Source organism: Aythya marila, assembly GCF_965140915.1.
Source record: "Aythya marila genome assembly, chromosome: 6".
Lineage (NCBI taxonomy): Eukaryota > Metazoa > Chordata > Aves > Anseriformes > Anatidae > Aythya > Aythya marila.
The window spans coordinates 10,033,335-10,054,092 of record NC_139047.1 but is presented as its reverse complement, the minus strand read 5'-3'; the positions used below and the strand labels follow the sequence as shown (position 1 = coordinate 10,054,092).

Here is a 20,758-nt window from a genome sequence, read left to right as displayed (position 1 = left end):
GGAGATGTGACAGCCCATGCTACCATGATGCTCACCTGCAGGTCTTGCCCCTGTTCCCAAGGGGCATGGCTGCAAAGTCCTGCCTTCTGTGATGTTTTTGCTCACGGGACGTCTGTGTTATCAATGCTAAGAGACCAGAAGACCTTTTCCACTGATTTAGCACAAGGGTTGTTTCTGGAGGCCAGAGGCAACCCCACTGTACTGGCAATGTTTCCCATGAGTGATGGACCCCACTGACCTTTTGTCCTCGGAAGGCAGATAATGGTGTTGAAGGTAGCTTCCTGAAAGAAATTGGTGCTCCCCTCTTGTTTGCTTACAGACGGTTATTTCTCCAAACACACTGTACCTTAAAGAGCAATGGTCAGGCTCTGTTCATCGTTCTGACATCCACTGGCCAGCCCTTAGCTCAAAGACAAGCTTTCTACACCAGGTCTCGAAAGATCCACTGTCAAACCCTGTGGTCTCTTCTGTCTCTTTGTCCAGGCATACAGTGCCATGACATCAGGATGTTGTAGCAACCACACTCCCCTCCTCTTCCCCAGTGCATTGGCCTGCCACTGCTCTCAGGCAGCAAAATACAGAGATTGTTTTTAGGCCAGGAAAACTGTCTGTTGGGAGCAGTGAAAAACAAGAGTGAAATAGGGAAAAGTACAAGCACAGCTGAAGCTGGCTCGTGTGTTAATACACCCATCCCTTCCAGGCAACAAAGAAGAACAGCTCTGACTTAGAAGAACAGCTCAGGAAGTCCTTCTTCCCACCCATGCTTTTGCCTGATGGGAAGACATATATGACTGTTGCCATCCCAGAAAATTCACCTATTATTCTGATCCAGATTTGCACAGAGCCAGTATGAGCATTGCAGAAAACACCTAGCTGGAACTCCAGAGGCCTGCCTCCCATTAATTGCATCTTTCAAGCTATCAGAACAAATGGTCTAATCAACCCTATGCTTATACCAGGCAATTCAAAAGCATTAAGCCCTGACAATGCCTGTAATTATAAAAAGGAACAGAGTCACAGGACTCTGCCAGAAGGGAGCATTTTAAACATGAGCTGAGCTCAGTGGTCTATGTTGGTGGCTTAGGGAGCTTGATCGTGGGAAGCAGAGTGCACCTGCAGCACCTGGGGAGGTTTGGGTTGCATGGCAGGAAGAATTTCTTCATGGAGAGGGAGCTCAGGCATCAGAAAGGGCTGCCCAGGGAGGTGGTGGAGTCCCCATCCCTGGAGGTGTTTAAGAGAGGTGTGGACGTGGTACTGAGGGACACAGCTTGGTAGTGGGACTGGGTAGGTCAACAGCCAAACCAAAACACACACACCACACACAAAAAAAAACACAAACAAACCCAGAAAAGACAAAGCTATTTTGGCTATATCTAGCCATTAAAGCTAGATGCCTGATGGGCTAAAACTCATGCCTTTGGATTTGTGGCAGGATACCTTGTCCACAGCTGTTGCACCCTGGAGAAAAAGGAATTAAGTGCCTTTATTAGTATGAAGGAATCAATAATTAGCTACAAGCATTACAGAAAATTACAAGCAACTGGCGATACAGAACACAGAGATAGAACAGTGATCCTTTAATAGCATTGTTATGAGATGACAACATGTACTGGACACAGTTACATGAGGTGGCTGAGACTGTCCTCGCACCGAGCTGTAACACACCAGAATGGTATCGGCGGACCGGTGTACCCATATAGCATCTTAGGAACTCATCCGACGACCATTTGACTTTAAAGTGATTGTAAGGAAAGACTCACTTCATTACAGAATAGATTTTCCTGCAAAAGAAAAGGAAATTTGTGTCAGGTTTGTTCTTCAACATGCTGGATCTTTGAGGCTTGGTTCATCATATTCTCCAACCTCCTTCAAAAAAAAAAAAAAAAAAAAAAAAAAAAAGAAAGAAGGGGGGGGGGGAATGTCATAGCTCATAGTTTGTCTCAACAGAACTAAGCAAACGTACCCAGCCCAAGAAAAATATATTTAACTTCGCAGAATTGCTTATTAATTTCTGTAGCATCAGAACCATATCGCAAGGAATCTGTACAGAGAAATCTGCATATGCAAAACACCACATGTGCAAAAATGTCGTGTTAATTGCTAATTAGTGGGGGGAAAAAGAAAGAATCAAACTGCTAGAAAAAAGTACAGACAGTGGAATAAGCAACATATTGCTTATACAATACAAACCAGCTCATACTGGCGAGTCTCTGAAGCAGAGGTGGTTGAGGTTATAAGCAGATATATGGTCTCCTGAGAAATGCAGTTGAATTAAGAGCTACAACATGCACAAATTTGAGATCAGTTTTTCAAGAGAACACATGACTGCCTCTACAGCAGTCTGTAGCCTACACTGTGCTTTCATCAAGTTTGTCACCATGGCAATGTGAAAATTCTCTGTAAATCAGTTCTGTTTGTAAAATTTTAGGGATGGATTTGGGCCAGAAATGAATGCCCACAGGTGGTAACGGCAACCACAGCGACCCCCTGAGAGTGGCTTGAGCAGGAGCAGGGCTGGGGCAGGACCCAGGTAGAGCTGGGGGAACGAGGAGGATTTCAAGCCTGGAGCATAGGACATGGAGCTGAGCTGCGTTTGCTCAGCCTGAAGATGAAGCTGCAAGAAGAAAGACCTTAGTGCTGTCTGCTACCTGGTGGGAGGATTTAGAGAAGGCCAGGCTCCTCTCAGGGGTGTGCTTAGGTAGGACGAGAAGAAACAGGAACAAGTTGGAACATGGGAAATTCCAGCTCATTATAAGAAGAATCTTCCCCCAAGAGAGCTCCAGCACTGAACCAGGAGCCTAGAGAGGATGAGGGATTCTTGAATATCCAGGGACATTCAAACCTCAGCTACGCAGCCAGATGTAACTGGCTCTGCCCTGAGCAGGAGCTGGACTTCCAGAGGGCTTTTCCAGCTTGCCAAATTCTTTGACAAGCTCATTACCAGTGCTTGCAACATGCAGTATTGCACAAGGCTAGCAGACAGCCGAGGGCCTTTTTTGTTCCTCCACTGCAGTCCTGTTGGTTTTCTTTAGCAATAAAGTTAAGGGACTTGCAATCAGGTCTTAAAGACACTGTAAAGTCTAAGGAATCCTCCAAGCTCTGTATCCTCCAGAAGCAGGAACAATTTCCTCAGTGCAGCTGTGTGTCTAATCCTTGAAAACAGATCTAAAGGAGGTGAGCAAAGGGCAAGACAAAAATCACTGCCACTGAGAACAGCAACAAAAGACTGTCACAGCGATTCTTTCTGCCATTAGATGTCTGCTTCATCCCTGCACTGTGATCTGACCTAAGCATCAGAAAAGGTCCTGCCCAGGTCTGTATCAGTTTCAGTCCTTCACCTCTGAACACACGAGGGCATGCTGCTTCTCTGCTATAGCATGTCACGAATGCCAGGTGACTCTGATGGCTTAGCTATCACAGACTCCAAGGCAAGAGGAATATAATGGTAGCCTGTCATTTCTTCCTTGCTACTAACGAGGTAAATTGCTCTAGCTCTCACTCAGAGCTGATCTGGATGTGGAGCTCATGCATTACACAGCAGATCCCATTCTGCAGGAATGTTCCTTCTTTCTGCTGCGTCACTTTTTTCCTCAGAAAGCAACAGGCTGCTTTCTGGGAACTAGATAAAGTGGGGTGGATGAATGAAGAGGAAAAAGACAGAAAAAAGTCTAATACAAACCACGACAATTAAAAAAATAAATAAATAAAAATAAAAATCAGACAGCTTCTTACTGAGAACACTGGGGATAAAAGCTCTTCTTTCTATGCCCCAGGAGGGTTATGCACGCTGCCCCACTGTTACTTTTCTGGATGAAGGACAAACGGGCATCCAAGTCTACTTGGAAGCTTTGATCCTGGATTTCTTGGGTACGAGCAGAAGAACATTACCAGTTATTCTTCCATTAGGAAAAAAAAAAAAAAACAAAACTCAAGAATAACAACCTATTGACTTCAGCTTCTGCAAGGCTGCTAATCAGCTAGTAACAATCACACTAGCTGCCATCATCACATCCCAGCCAGCAGCAAGCTATGCCAGGTGAGAATTCAGCCAGAGGGTCATTTTATGGAAAGACAGAAAAAGCAAGCAGGAAATCACAGCCCTTTGGCTTTATGCAGAAGGAATCTGATTATCTATTAAAAGCAAAACGAACACATTCCCTGTGTGATTAATGACAGCAAAAGAAAAATCAGTCTTTACAACCTACACATATATTGCAAGCAAAAACAAGAGCTGTCTTCTTTATTTTCCTGTTTGCAGCAATGAAGCACTGCTGGTGACCCCAGACAAGTCATAGGTCAGACTCCACCCTGCACTAAAGGCAACTGCCTTAGGTGGTTGATTTTGGAAAAGCAGAGTGCTGGGGCCCTTTTCTTTCTGGAGTTCAAGGTATTAGGTGAGTTGAGCCATTTTTTAGGCTCCTCTTTGTGATTCAGAGCTGCAAACACCATTAAGCGGATTCCAGCTCAATGGAAACTGGAATTCCACACACCCCTGCACACTCAAAAAGCCTTTCATCACAGGGTGTGCAAAGCAGCCTCCTTTCAGAGCAGGCTATCAATGGGGGACAGGCTGCATTACTAACATGCCATTTGCTGACACTGTGGCAACTGACACAGCTTCGACAGGCTCTGCACATGCCTTGCACCCAGGCTAAGGAAGGACCTTAACACTTGTTGCAGGCTAAGGATCAGCTGTCTGTACAGCAGCTGGCTCTCCTGCTGTCCCCTGCTCGTGTGCCTCAGTTATCTGTTGGAAAGGCCAGTCCACAGCTAGGACGTGTAATATTCACAATCCCCCCAGTTCCGGAGATGCACCAGGAAATAAATCCAGAAAATCTGATTAGCACTTGTCAATGAAGTAAGCTCATTAGTCATTGATGTGGTTCTTTCATATGCAACTTGGTAACTCCTGCAGGCATCGGCAGACCAGTGGGTCTGAAGACTGCAGACCTGAAAGAGTTCGTTATGTAACAATTGCATTGATTTCTTCCTCTTGAATATTTAGTACATTCTAATTAAAAGAGACAGAAAGAGAGAGAGAGAGACAGAAAGCACCAATGAGATCATTTAGCCTAGCTTTCTGCATAGACTGGGGAAGGATTCAGGCACAGGATTCTCCTGAAATAATTCCTGCTGCCAAAAAGAAGAGCTAGTTCATAAAATGAAAAATCCAGCATGAAAAATTCTTTCAACAACTCTCCTTCGTGATTTTTGCAGCAGTTACACATTCTGTTGCATTAAAAAAAAAATAAAAATAATCACATTTGTTACCTGAACGTGTCTAGCTTTTCGTGTCAACAACAGGTCCTTTGAATAAAAGATAAAAGTCTTCTATTATTAAATTGCTGTTTCCCCAGCCTCCTCCTAAATATGCTCAGCTGAGGGAATATGTCAGCTGAGCTACTGCCATCGCAAAACACAGCAAGTATTTCCCATAACCCAGCAAATGCCTTCATCACAGAAGGGCTTGTAATAATGCCAGCCAGGATCACACAGTTGCAAAAACACAGGAGGAAAAAAAAAAAAGTCATGAATGACCCTCCTTCTCCTGAACCACACGGAATAATTTGGGTACAAGTGGCTCCCCAAATTTAACCTGCATATAAAACCCTTTAATTCTAGGTACACATGAAATAGAGAAACAAGCACAGCTCCAGACTTTGCAGCTTTTTATTATAAAAATAAAGAAAACTAGGAGATCTTCAAACCTGCTTAAGTATATGCCTCTGAACTGTTGCTGGGCCAAACAACTAGAACTCTGGCTGGAAACACAGCTCCACAATTGACACTGGCAACCTATCTTCAGGTTAGAACAGAAATATTAACAGAAAGTATTAAAACTGGAGCTGCACAGGGCTTCAAGAGCCATCAGTTTATGCCCATTTGTTTCATGGTCTCTTTCAAGATGATTTCACAACTTGCTTCTGATTTAGAGATTCATTAGGTCCAGGAACAAAAATATTTGTGATTACTGCTTAATGGGGGTGGCTCCTCTTGAGTAAGGAAGAATTAACTTAAGACAGCTGGCATTTTGCAAATGCAAAGAAAAGGACGTCAGCCCATTTTGAGGACACAGACCAGCTTCCCAACAACTTTTCTGCAAGATTAGCTGAGGAAGGTATGACTCAAATTCATCCAGCCAGACTGAGACTGTTTGCTTCTCAGAAGCCAATGATAGGCACACGTTGACAAAATTTGTCCCAGAACAGAATTTGGAATAGAAAGTCAATTTTATGCTACTCTTCAGTAAGCCTCAGTCTTTCCACACTGTCTCCTTGGATTAAAGCTACCCGGAAGGACACAGAATGCACACCAGAATGCCACTGCATATGCTAGGGACGTTCAAAGGCAGTTAGAAAAGTTAAGAGATTCCTGTAAGAGGCACAAGAACAGCATATCACCTTTACTGGCTCATGAATAAACTAAACTAACATATGGATTTAATGAAAGCATTTATAGGAAGACCTGACCTAGCAGAATGACTGCATTTTCCTTTCATGTCTGTTTTGTATGAGAGTAGGGGCATGTCTCCTTCAGCACATATAGATTAGCCACAGATATGTTTATGAGAAACATGTGTTAGTTTTGGGTGAGTCATCACTGCTAAATAACATCTAAAACTCTCCTGTTGCAAATGCAACGGGCCTGAACTGAGCTCCACACACATTCAGCATTCAGTTCTGTCCCTCTGCAGGGACGAAGGCCTGCTAACAATATGTACCCAAGCAAGTGTGTGAAACCTTTTTAATCACACAGACATAGTGCTAAGTAGTTCAGTAGGATAGGTTTTGCCAGCTCCAGGGAATTGTGAGTGCCTTTCACTATCATTCCCTTTAACTAAGCTCCAAACACCTCCCTCACAGCTTCCCTGCAACAAACACTTGCCCTGGACAAGCTTCTTTGTTCTCTCAGATACCTTACCGCTACATTTACTTTATGTTTGCTGAACCTCATGGCCTCTTGCTTTAGATTCAGCAGGAAGACGTGGCCATTCCTGAAAGCATAAATAGATAGAACAAGCTGTGGGCTGGAGGATAGCACTGGCACAAAGGTGGCAGGTGACTTGCTGGAGCCCACAGTACAGGACTCTAAAAACTCATCTGCGTCCCTGTGAGTACACAGACAGGGCACACTCCAGGTCCCACGGTCAAGTGATGCACCCCTGCTAAGGGCAACCAGACTGGGAAAAGGACAAAGCATCCACATGAAACATGGCTCTGCCAGTCAGAACAGGCAGAGACAAAAAGACATCATAATAGCTGAAAGCTTGAGCCCCACACCAAATTCAGGCCAGCAGATTGACTTTGTTGCACAGCGTTCAGGCTACCTGCACAACCAGAACGCTGGGGTTTGCTAGAGGAGAGTGAGCAACAGCCAGGTGCAACAACAAGAGAAAACCAAAAACATCTGCTGCCTCAACAACCGGTCAGAGCCCTAATCTGTGAGCCCTCACAGAGGCATGAGGGATGGCCACCCCAAAACACAGCTCCTGCCTGTGAGACCAGTGAGGGCATTCAGACCTCTGGGTGCTTTTGATGACATGGAACAGGGTAACTCCCACAAGAGTGCCATGGCACTAACAGCTTTCATTCCCAAAACAGGCAGTTCAGACCTGACTGGATCTCAATCCACAAAGACTACAAACCCAAAGCTCCTGCACATTTAACCCAGCCTCACTGAATAAAACGCCTCTTTTTAACCACTCTCAGAACCATATAAAAGAGAGAATTGAGGGAGCAGAATTATAATCCCTTAGCTTTTTGCACCAGTTAATTTCACCATACAGTTGAGTTACTCTTGCTTTCCAGGCAGAATCAGGCAATTTATGAAAGTGCTTCCTGGATTTGTCCTTTGAGCTGTAGGAGTTGCATGTTTTGCCTCACGTTTAAGCAACACTGTGCTTTTTGTGTCACTGCATTTCCCCATAAGCAAGCCTCATATATGCCTAGGGTACTGTGGATTTTAAGATGCTTGCATCCAAGAAGCACCTTCCCAAAGAGGTCCTTTATCCTGAGCAGCCACTTTATACCACTCTGGTCCGAAACCTGCAAACCTAGTGTGCATAGAAGCTACACTTTGAACTGTACTCACCTAAACCGTATTATTCAATCTTGCCAGAGCTGATACGGTTGGGTTTATGCCAGTCTCCATGGATGCTGCCTCTTCCTCTTGAAGAGAAGGCTTCAGAAACAAATATACAAAGAACATTGAGACATAGATGGGTGTTACGTGCTGTCAGACGTGTGTTACATGCATTCATTCTGCACAACATTATAAGAACCTCAATGCACAGATCTGGCAATTCAGAAAAGGACTTCATAGTGTTTATAAACCACAGAATTACCCTATTTTGCAGCGTAATGCCCTCGCTGCATTCTCACTGAGAAAACCCATACACAGTAAAAAAAAAAAAAAAAAAAAAAAAAAAGATTGGACGTGATTTGAGCAAACTACTAGTCTTCAATATTTTCTTCTCCCTCCATTGGATGACCTTCAGATGGCCAATCAAATGATCCAAAAGGCAAACCAACGTGTGCCAGGAATGTCCAGTATGGCAGAAATGGCTTACCTCCTCTGCGACTGCTGCCCCACTTGCCACGGTTCATTATCTGTGTAAACATCATCTGCAAATTAAATACATTTATTTTGAAAGCTCAGTCAAGAAGTCAGGCTCACCTTCATTTCTTCAGGTACTATGTGATCACTGAAGTAATTCCAGACTTCATTATAAACTTATCTGAAAACGAGGTTACTGCTGATACTATTGCAAAGCAGTTACACTGCTATGGAAGTCTTGTGCAGGGCAGACTCTCAGGTCAACATCTTCGGTATGTTAATACTTTACCTGACTTTACTGTAGTGCAGGTACAGACAAGAAAGCAGAACTTGGAGAGCTGCATTAGTTTGTTGCACTCACACATGGCTTTAACTTATTTACCCCAAATTACTCTTTTAAAGGCTGTCTATAATCTTCTTTTGTAGGTTCCTGTCCCAGTAATATAATCCCAGCCTCAAAGATTCACAATTCCTCTCCTATCCAAATACCCATGGCACTACAGGTGTTACACTAACACCATTCACAGCGAGCCAAGCTGAGATCCCTTGAACTGAGTTACAACCTCCAGAGCAAGAGCTGCAGCCCTCTGCAGAAATGCTTTCTTTTTGATGTGCAGTAATTCTCTTTAGCATTTATTCCATACTAAGTTTGTAGGAAATGTATTCCCCAGCATGAATATTGGCAGCAGAACAGAATTTTAAGAGATGGTTAAAGGAAGAACTCTGCTTGTAAAAGCAAGTGTTTATACTCAGTGCCCAATTAAACAAGAGTTATGCTTAACCCACAGAGGACAGACCGAACATCCAAGACTACCTTACGGATTCCAGTATTTCACAGTCTTTTTGCTCTGCAAATCAAGAATTCCTGTGATGTATTCACTAGCTTACTCTGAGCAGAGGTTCTGAACAGCATTTGGCAATTCAAATCAAGAGGACGCAACACAGAATCCTTTGGTACTTGAAGCTTCCAAAAATAAAAGCTGTCCATATCCTCTGGCACCTTGCTTGTGAAACTAGTTTCATTCCTTGAACATAATTCTCAAGCACAATACCCACTGCAGATATGAGTTGTAAGTGCAGGCATCCAATTTCAAGTGTCGGTTCATGGAAAAAATGGCATTGTCTGAAAACAGCTAGCAGGAATTCACAAGTTGGGTCAGCATTTAATCACACCATATAAACCGAATTAGAGCTTAAAAATAAAGATGAATGGAACATAAATCTCAGCAGAGCAAACCCTCTTCACCTATCCTATGATTACATGCTCAGCTGAGGGATATGATAACAGAGCCAGGATCATCGATATTTGTTTCTGTCTCTAAGATGTGCCAATCACTGTTCTCCAGGCACAGACATGCTATATTTCAGTGGAGAACGAGTGTCAGATTTGGTGGATGTGCCAGACTGTCACAGAGATTCACACTCTCCCCAGGCATCCATCAAACAAGGTCAAACCTCTCATATGATGGGAAGTGAAGCATTATAGGAGACAGCTGGATTTCAAATCACATACGGTTTCCTGACAAAAACCTCCAACTGCCCCTAAATAGATGCCAGGAGCTTCCACAGCACAGAAAGCACAAAACAAGGAGATGATTAGAAGTCTGAGTAAGGACAGAAAAAGGACACCATCCCATGTGCCACCATTGGGATGGAGAGGCCTATGGCAACATGGCCACGTGCAGAAAAAACACCCCAGACTTCAGTGACTGTTGCATTTAGGGTGGAGGAAGTGGGGCGTGGTGATGTGATGAATCATGGCCAAAATCCATGTCCCCTTGTACCTCAGTTTCTCCACTAACAACATGGGAACACTGTGAAGTGAGATGATACATAGAAAACCCTGAATTGCCATTCACAGTTTCAGAGGATCAGAGCCAGTTGTGAAGCCTGCCTTCACACTTATATACACGACCTCTCCTTGAAAGAGAATGAGCAGAATTTTATGGTCCTCAAACAGCAAAAAACAGTTCCTTACCTCCTCGCTGCTCATCGATTCAGAGCTGGATGTGCCCTGATGGCACTGCACAGTGACACTCCCAATCAGCTCACCAGAGACTTCCACAACACTTCTGCAGAAAGCAGTTCGCTGCAACAGATAAAAATAGAGCATCTCTGGTGGAGCAAAGCTACAGCACAAACTATCTCATGGGATTTTCACTTGGGGAAGGAAATTTTTACAGGCAGTTATTAATCAAATTCCAAAAGGACAAAACTCAATGAAGACTCTACACCTCATGAATATTTGGAGCAGCCTGCAGCCAGGCCATTTTATTCTGGTGGCATATGACTGCACATGAGTTATTGCTCCACAACTGCATACCAGCTGTATGAAGCCTTGAACCTGCTACTGTTAGCAAAATAAATAAATAAATAAAATTTAAAAAATCCAAAACCTTTTTGCAGTTGTAGCATCACAAACAGGAGAGTTATTCAGGGATATGGTGATGGCAGCTCCAGCTCTAGAGGTTGAGCTACCTTTGAATAATTTGTCTCTATAATTTGACAGAAGCTCCAGCTGAGCCTACACCAAAGTTTGGAAGACAAACATCCTCACATTATCTTTCATTCTATATTGCACCAACAAGAAGAGAAACAGGGTATGTCTTCTCAACAACCAAACTGTCGAGACTAAGGTGGAGATTTCTCTCTTTACAATCAATCAGTGATTAATATATTCAGTACACACATCAAGGTGAATCTATACATTCACGCAAAAAATCAGGTCGATCTAATTAGACGCCCTCTGATTGGGATGACCTGTGGGATTGGGACTTACTTCACAGCAGCCAACTCTTGTGCTTTGAAAGAAAACTTGGCAACTTTCATCAGTTCTGTGTTGTCCCAACTACACACACACAAGCTGCTTAGCTCAAGAGCAGTGATACCCAAAGAGACCTTTGCCTCTCTCTATAGGACATAAACTACCTCCTGAGGTAGTAGCACGACTCACAATCTACTAGAAAAGGCTTTGCACCATCTGTTCCACTGCCTTTCCAGAATCCCTCCTCTTCCCTAAACTCTGTGCCCAGGAAGGACAAACTTGGCAGTCGCAGAGGAAAATGAGACACGAACTCAGAAGAGCAAAAGAACTATGCTTAGGCTCTCTAGGAATCTAATACTGTACATAGTATAGCAATATTGGGCACAGGGACACAAGAGCTACCCCACATGTTCTGTAATATTTGTGTTAGCAGTCATCACACAACCACTCAGAAGCTGGCAATGGAAGCCATATTTCAAAAACATCTGGGCACAGATTCAAAGATGATGTATTTACACTAAAGCTGGTCATCTAAGAATCAGTGTCCAGCAGGAGCTATATCAAAAGCCTGATCTGCCTTTATTTCAGGTTGAAAAGAGAGATGAAAACTAAAAATAAATTAAAAATTAAAAAAAATATATAAATAGCACTATTGGCACAAGTTGGGAATCAGCACTAGATAGGAAACTAAGTCTTTACATGGTACTTTCACAGCCTCATCAAAGAGCACTCCAAGCCAACAGTAAAGCATCTGTTGACTTCAAGGACACTTAAGTGGGGACAAGTGAGCCCTGTTTTCTTTTGAAAACTATACAAAATTCTCACTACGTTCATAAATGAACACGCTATCAAGGCCTAGTAGAGAAAAAGCATTTGGTCTGAATTTAGGCTTCAGCCACCCCTTAGCACTAAGTTAGAGCTGAAAATCAGCAGAGCTCTTCCTTCTTGGATATATCACCTCTGCTGTGAAAGTACTGATAATGCTGCTTTCCCCTTAGACTTCCTGGAAACCCTGGCTCCGAGAGCAGGGAGGTAAGGCTGCCAAAATCCTTCCTCATTCCTACTGTGCAGTCAACACATCATCTTCACCTCACATACAGCTCCCGGCCTTACTACTTACTGCAGCACAAAGCTGTGCCTGTGAGGATGCCCCACATCATCCTGTACAGAGAGCCAGCTCTGTTCTTGTCTCCTGCTTTCCTGACTTCTTACCTAGATGCGTGATAGACAAAAGCAGGTCAAATATCATTTTTTCTACCCCTTAACTTGGAAAAGAAGGATTCGGCCCCAAAGCACACAGACACTTTCACTACATGCTGTTCCAAGGCACACATGCTCTATTGTCATCTCAGAGCAGCTCCTGTATTCCCCACCGGCCAGGAAGATTTCCCAACACTACCCCTTCCCACGTGATACCCCCTCTCTTTGGCAGGTTGTATTTGTTTGTGTTTGTTTTTGTTTTGAGACGGCCAACCACTTTTCAGTACCAGGAGTGTTTCAACATGTCCTGAGAACATCCTGCACCGAGGGGGGTTTCTCATTCGCACCAGATGCACTTACCGCAAAGGGCCCTATTTTGAAGTCACACGTGAACGGGTCTCTTCCTGAAGCTTTTGTGCACACGGTTTCACGAATGCTGAGCTGCAGCTCTAGTCTATAATCATTGCTGTTCCACATATCAACCTGGTAAAAGAAAGGTCAAGACAACTAGCACCTCACGTCTTTGTCAAGCAGAAGCTGGATATAAGGGCGTTATGGGTCAGCATCTAATTTAAAGCAGATTATGGTGTGTGACAAAGGGTATTTGCATGTGCTCAGGAATTACTCTCTTAGGCAGATTTGGTAAATGTAACACAGAAGAGCTTTTCACAGAGCTTTCACTAAAAATCCCACAGCCCGTTGCAGGAGTCACTGTAACTGTAAACAGCAGATGAGCATAGATAGCACCAGCCCTACATGCTGCTGCCCACCAATGCCACTGCAGCCCAGCACTTCTGCTGCTCCTCCTTCTTTTGTGGGAACCAGGGGCTAACCCAATTAGATATCTAGACTGCTAGGAAGTCTATTGAAAATACATGGCTTGGAAAGTAAAACACACAACTGCAAATGGTTGAGTTACTGCACCTTGTACAGACACTCCTTGTCAGCTCGTGTGCCCTAATGGGCAATGTGCACGCCACACTGCAAGCCTTAGATTTTGATTGCTTTTGTTGACATGCCAGGTTTTTCTTTTCTCCTTCTCACAGCCTAATCAATGTTTTAGCTCAAGACAGGACAATCAATCAAGCAAGCAACAACAAATCCACAGTGCTTTCAGCAATTGCTTTTGAGAACGTTTTTTTTTTCCAAACTAGATCACTATAAAAGTTATCTCACCATTCACTTTTGCAGAGGACTTGATACACACCATCTATAGAAGCAGAATGATTCTAAGGATGTCCAAGCACGTGGGCATGCCATCTTCACATCAGGAAGATCTAACTCCTTAACTCTGCTCCAGTACAATATATTTAAACCAGGTGTTTTGGTGTGTGGAGACAGGTGATGTAAATGAAGATTGGCGAAAAAAATCCTGGATGTGTTTCTGGTGCTGTTTAATTAGCAGTGCAGACATTCAGCTGAGACCCTCAGATGTCAATTAGATGTAAAGCAGATTGCTTTATGCCCAAAGCAAAGCAAAGCTGTCAGCTGGAGGTATTTGAAAACATCAGCTCTTTTCTGAATGAATTTTTGAATAAAATCTTACAAGACATCTCTCAAAGGCTTCTACTCAAGAGGTAGACAATTTGAACTCCAAAAATATTTTTAATTAAAACCCAACGTACAAACAATATTTAAAGCCATAAGTTTGAACAATGCCCCCGGACCACCCTCTTCCAAGAAACATTAGAAAAGTCCAACTAAATCTGGGTTTCCAAGATCAGGTGAAAAATGGTTTTCCAACAAAGTAAAACATATTTAAAGTAAAGGACCTCAGCTGTCAGCACACTTACATTTCGAACATGGCTCCTGAAAATTCCATACAGGTTTGGCCCCCATGACTGAGAATTGATCCTTGCGATGGATGCATTGAGAGCCTCTTCTGTGATGGGGAGTTCATAATCGTACACTGGAAACCCTGAGACAGACACACACATCCATTAGGAGTTCGGTGTCACCTCGTGATTTTCCTGCCTGAACCATACGAAAAAGGACTGAGCAACTTACCTGAACACAAGGAAATGCTCAGCGTGAGGACAAAAATTAAGATCCTCATAGTGTGCCTTTCAAAATCCTCTGGTCTTTTCCTTCTCCAAGCAAGGGTTTCCACTGCATGTTCCTGTCTTTATATAAATGCAGCCTTGATACTATACCTGACCTTCCTGTGTCCAAACTCTGCTACAAACATTGCACTTTAAACAGAATTGATCCGAGAGTAAATATTTGCTGTCAGCTTTTCTCCATTTAGCAGTAGTTCTCTGATAAGAGATGGACTGCTGTGCTTTTTCCTTAGCACCATGATTAAAAAGAACCACTGGATTCCTGACGCCTCCATGGCCAAAGGCAGAGTCGAGTTATTTTGTTCGCTTTTAGCCACTCATTTTTGATTTAAGGCTGGTGAGTCAACGTTTTCCTGATCACCTTACCAGCACCTTTGTGTCCCAGCCACAACTGAAAGCACTTACAAGCTGGAACTCCCCGATTCCCTGGGACCAGAATGGGAATCCACCCACATGGACTTGTCTGAGACCACAGCACACCGGGCCAAATCATCAAACTGAGCCTCTCTGACACAAGGCCCATGGCAGACCCTTGGGACACCCAGGTCCATTTGCCCTGTAAGCTCCTGGGACCTTTGCTGTTGAGCTGTGCCCGAGGAACTCTCTCATGGCTCTGACTCTTTGCCAAGCCTGAGCCCAGCTAACCAAACAAGTAAGAGTCCGTGACCATTTGGTTTCCCCTGTCAGATCCTCCTGATGCTCAGGCCTCTGGTCCAGCGCAGAAATTAATGGGACTTTTGAAAAATGAAGGCCTTACTTCAGTACTGAAAACATCATCAAGAATTACAGGGACAAGGAAGACATGGCACCTTAGCTCTTAGCTATCTGAAGCCAGACTGTACCTGGGCAAGGTGTTCTCTATCCCCTCTCCAGCACAAGGCATTCAGCATTTGCTAGACTTGCTTTCCAAATGCAGGCAACACATCATATGACTCTGCCACTACTACCCCATCTGCAGCACGTTTCAGGGAAGCACCTGGGTTTTAAGTGCTAAAGGCTGTCCATGGGAGTTGTGGAAGCAGGGGAGGAAACTGCTGCCTTCAAACAAGTTCACCCATTGCTGTCTGTTCACAAGGCAGAGATGTGTCTAACTGTATTCATTTTGAAGATCCCGCGTGTGAAATTCCTCCATTAACCTTCAAATTCCAGTTCCACTTACATTATGTGGTACTGAGCCGTTGTCAGAACTTCCCAAATGACAAGCACTCAGGAAAGACATGGGAGCACACAAAGTCCTGGGACTCAGATTTTATAAAGGAGAGGATAAAGTCATTTCTGGTTCTTAGGCCTTAGGATTAAGATAGCCTAACAATACTCAGCAATGGCAATATCATGCCTCCTTGCCATTTCTCATTGCTACATCCATAACTTGTGCTAGAGGGATAGCTACAGATTCTCATCCATGGCAAAAACCTCTACATCCTTGCAACCAGAAGGGAAAGACACCCCCATCTTTATTCGAAGTAAGTCTCATCCTTGGAAATGGTGAAAGAACAAGCAGCTATGCTCCTGCTCAGCCTGGGCTTTGCACTCCAAAAGTGACAAATAAAGATGTTGCAAAGCTAAGTCAAGCAAAATCATCAGAAGAATCTCCCTTGTCCCTGGCTTTGAGCAGGGACATCTTCCAGATGAGACAAATACACAGCCAAGCACCTCAGGGCAGGAGGGAGGGAGCTGGACCCAACTTAATTTACACAGCAAACAGTTAGACACCATTTAAGAAAAGAGAAAATTAGAGTTTAATAGCTTCTGTTATGTGGCTATTTTCAGACCACTCTCACTCCCAGTAATCAAGTCAGCTGTTCCCAGACTACTGGGAGAAGAATAATTTATCTTTGTGAGTGAAATTTTAATTATTTCAAGATACATTTTCATTAAAAATGTAAATTGTGCAGCAATGGCACAGTCCAAACACCATCCCAGGCACTGAGGAACAATTTCTGATCACATTTTCCGAGCAGATTAAAGTAAATGACGTCCCTTTAGACAGATGAAAACCCAAATAAATTCAAAACAACAGTTGATTTTTTTTTTCTTTTCCTAGCTCTGGCATTGGCAAATCCAAAGGCTCTCTAAAAGTTCTCTGTGGGTAACTTCTTCCTCACAAATGCAGAAGCCTAGTTGTTGTATTGGTTTTCACTGATAGAGATAGGAAAAAAGCTTCCTGATTTTGCTCAGACTAACAAAGACTTTGAGACCTGATCCATTGTTCATTGACGCCAACAGAGACTCAGCTGCGACTCCCTTTGGATCCTGTCTGCATGTCCCTTGAGAAACTAGCCCTTGACCACCTGGGGCAGCTGGGATGGAGAACAAGTCTTGGTTCTTCCCATTTCTCTACCTGCTGTCATAAGATGGCACCCTGTGCCACGCTGGCTGCATTTCTCAGTGCCACGTAGAGCTTTCTGCTAAAGCACTAGCAAGACTCTTAAAGATTTGATAGTCAACAGGGGAGTAGAGTGAAAACAAATGAATATAGTCACACTTCAGCTTCCCACGCCTACACTTGTAAGGATGAAAACAGATGGATTTCATAGGTCTGGACTTTATACCATCCAGCTTCATTTTCTACAAGATTTGCTGATGCTCCAGAGAACCCACGTAGTTCTGTGTCAACACTGAAAACTACAGAACTGATGTCTTAGCAGTAATTTTACAAAGATTAAAGGCAACATTTCAGTGTGTACAGGCAGCGCCAAGCCCCTTTGTCACTGCACTTCTGAGGTGCACCATACATGCTGGTCTGAGAGACACAACCTAAACCTACAGTTTCCACTGCTGTTGCTGTGGACTTTGAGAGTGAAGCAATAGAAAGCACACATTTCAGCAAACAAAACCTCAACAATGCATACCGGATGGTTATTCAGAAACATCATAGGCTGCAGCAGAACCTCAGAGATCTCTCTTCATTCCTTTGAGCCTTTGAAACTTTAAATATTTATGTTTCCTGTTTCTGCTAAGTCAGCAGTAACAGTTCTTATGGGGTCACTGGCATAACTTTGTAGTTGATGCAAGACAAATATTACCTGCAGACTCAAAGAGTGTTACCTGAAAAGCCAAAGAGAGATGTCTTTTTTTTTTTTTTTTTTTTTTTTTTTTTTTAACATTTTGCTGACCATACTGATAATTTTCAAGGTTTTCTCCCTCTTCCAAACATTGTATGCATAGGGCACATTGTCAGCTAGCTCTGCTCTTATATCCTTTTGCATTTTTAGTTACAGTTAGTTGCAACCACTGGTCAAACCAAGGCCTGGTAAAATTTGAAATCCTAGGTGAAACCAGGCAAAACATTCACCTCCCTCTTCAGAAGCCATTTTCTGTACAGTGCAGCCACCTGTGTCATATGTTCTCCATCGTGAGTCTCAGGATGTCATTTACTGGAACTGGCTTGCACTGCACTTTCTGGTATTCAGACATGTTACCAGCATTTCTTTGTAATGGTATTTCAACCCTATCCCTCAGCATCAGTGTAATTCGGCACACAAAGGGTTGTATCTGGCAGTCAGTCATGAGAAGGTGCTCATTCAGAGGAACATGAGTCATGAATTTTTAGCTTGAATTAATAAAAAAAAAATACAGTATTTTCTCATTTGAGAAAAGTAGTATATTTTTAAATTTCCTACAGGGGTTAAGATCCATAACCTGAAAAATCAGAAACCTAAACTTCAAGGATCCTTAAACAACAAAGCTGACATTCTCATCTCTGATCTTCGGAGCCTCTGGCCAGCTACACCAGGTTTTAGACATTTGTGAGAAAGTCACTGGAGGTGAGATCAAGCTTTAAATCAGCATATATTTTAAATAATGACTTCAGTCATGAGTAGCAAAACCAGGAATTTGCCAGCCACGCTACTCCAGGCACTGTTTTGTCTCATGCTCTGCACAGCGGCAGTCTGCCATTTGGATTCAAAAGTCTGAGGGCACACGTGGAAGCTCAAATCTCAAAATACGTGGGGTGAAAAGATGGAGGTGAATTGGACCACTTCTTCCTCAAACTGAGCGCAAGACCAGGATTCTACACAAGTTCTCAGCTGCTACGCAAGCACTGCAGCATCAACAGAGGCTTAAACCTCCAGTTTAGCCTTCTGTAACCATAACACCAAAAGCTCAGCCACAAGTTCAGCATCTTAATTGCCACTCTAGGCCGTGAAATTGGTGCCTGGTCCTGACATTAGATGATCCATAGGCAGTAGAACAGGCACTGGCAGAGCCAGAGGCTTACTCTTCTGCTGAAGAAAGCCACCTATGAAGGCATGATTGTCATAATGAGCTCCTCCTGGCACATCTCAGCACAGAATGAGCCCAGGAGAAGTTCTCAGAAACAAACAAAACCCAACCAAACAAAACAAATTAAAACCAAACCAAAACAAAAAGCACTTGCAGGCAGCTCTTGTGCTCATTGAGACACTCCTAGAAACAGCTGTTTTCACACCAAGAGGCAGAGGTGCTGACTGCAGGAGTTGCTAACCTGAGACAAAATCCCTGGAGCAGAACCTGCTCATGCTCTTCAGCCTAGCAATAACTTTTTCTTCTTCAGTACTACTGCATGAGCAGAGAGCAAGGGAGGAGAGGGAATACAGACACATTAGAGCTGACCACCAGCACCACCAGGTGAGGGACTTTTCTGCTCACACTGATTTATAGATATCCCATAGGAGCAGACTGAAAAATAATCACCCTAATAATGCCATGTAAATAACTATCCATTGTTTTAATTCCTTTGATGCCTTATGAGAGACAGTTGCTTTACAACTGTGATCTGCTCATACTGCTCGAAGGAGAAGGCTGATGCAGGACATTTCCTCAGGAACGAATCTTGTATGATAAGATGTGGAAGACAACCATCAGGTCAAGGGATACCCAGCAGGAACAGTACATTCTGAAGGATATCTGAATAAACACCTTTGTGCTTGATGTGTAGGTACCCAAGCAAGCTTAAAATCACGTCTCGATTTCAAGGACAGTTCAGTCTTGACCAGCCATCCACCTGTGGATGGAAGCCTGCTAGGAAGTTTTGCTGGGACCTAGGATGACAGGACTGGCTGTCTAGAGGACAACTTGTGTGCACGTAATACTATTGTCCCCTGTTTTTTTTTGTCCCCTCAAAGGAGGGACAATGCTCAAGTGTCATCCTCAAAGCAGACAAACCCTCACATGGCAACAGAGAAGAGCAAAAAGCAGCCATCTCCTTTCAGAATATCTAAACCGTGTTTGTTCAAGAACATGCCCTGACTTTAAGGTCTTCTAATGAAGAGCTTACAAAAGCTTATGAAAATGCATGCCTCATTCTCCACAAGATGCAAGGGCCAAGCTTTGGGAGCCAAAACTTCCAACCCTTACCTGAGGCCAGGGACACATCAGGATGATGTGGTGCCATACAGAGGACTCTCCTAGGTGCAGGGCCTCTGCATCTCAGTTCTGTGCTGGCTTTGGGCCAGAGCAGCTTCCACCAGGGAAGAGGCTGTGACTCATTCTCCATCTGTGTGCAGCCATCTCTGTACAGAAGAAGCAGATGGCCTAGAGAGATCAGAGAGAATATCATGACACTAAAATTATGCTCACTGAAGCTGGGGATGCAGAGGAAGTAAAAAGTAGGATAGATCCATCACCTCCTGGGGTACAGCAGCAAAAGCCAGGCAAACACATATTGTCATGGATTTAAAAAGTCTAAATATATAAGGTATGCTTAAGTGTGTGGGTAAAGGCCATTTAATTCAGAGCTCTCACTGCTATGCTATACTGACCATGCCACAGGAGCTAGCCAGCCACCCTTAGAGTGCGTTTAATGTAGAAAAATGATTTGTGGCACAGCCCTGTCAATAGTGTAAACAGCTATGACCTGAGGCAGCACCAGGGGTGCGGGCAATGCTTTGCCTCTGAAAAGCACCTGAGATGCTTATCACGGTGCCCCACTGAGATGGGCCACTGCTGTCTGTAACTGGGCTGGGCATGACTGCCTGGGGAAGCCCCCTGCCTCTGCAAAGGGGTAGGGGGCTTTTGGGGTGCCCTGTATATGAGCAAGGCCCCAGTCTTGAGTATGGAGAGGTGTTTTCTCAACATCGGCTGGGACAAAATGGTCCCATACAGCAGTTACCTGGAAGGTGAGCAGCCAGGCTGCAAAATCTGCAGCGCTTTAGGAGTCGCTCGGGTCAGCTCTGGGAAAAGGGCAGGCCAGTGG

General features: G+C 43.8%; 1 protein-coding gene across 1 annotated transcript; it reads right to left on the bottom strand.

Annotated features, from left to right (window-relative positions):
- Positions 1–1,456: 1,456 nt before the first annotated feature.
- On the bottom strand, positions 1,457–14,661 carry SPP2 (secreted phosphoprotein 2). The gene is made up of 7 exons (XM_082763586.1): positions 14,528–14,661; positions 14,314–14,438; positions 12,881–13,003; positions 10,535–10,645; positions 8,570–8,624; positions 8,092–8,181; positions 1,457–1,781 (listed from the first exon to the last, which is right to left on the bottom strand). The coding sequence occupies exons 1-6, from the start codon at positions 14,574–14,576 to the stop codon at positions 8,102–8,104; spliced, it is 543 nt and encodes a 180-aa protein (XP_082619712.1). The 5' UTR covers positions 14,577–14,661; the 3' UTR covers positions 1,457–1,781; positions 8,092–8,101.
- Positions 14,662–20,758: the final 6,097 nt, after the last annotated feature.

Coding starts and splice junctions, on each gene's coding strand:
- SPP2 (XM_082763586.1), bottom strand. CDS start 14,576: ATGAGGATCTTAATTTTTGTCCTCACGCTGAGCATTTCCTTGTGTTCA. Junction 8,625..10,534: donor AATCGATGAGCAGCGAGGAG/GTAAGGAACTGT, acceptor TTTAATTTGCAG/ATGATGTTTACACAGATAAT. Junction 8,182..8,569: donor GGGCAGCAGTCGCAGAGGAG/GTAAGCCATTTC, acceptor TTGTTTCTGAAG/CCTTCTCTTCAAGAGGAAGA.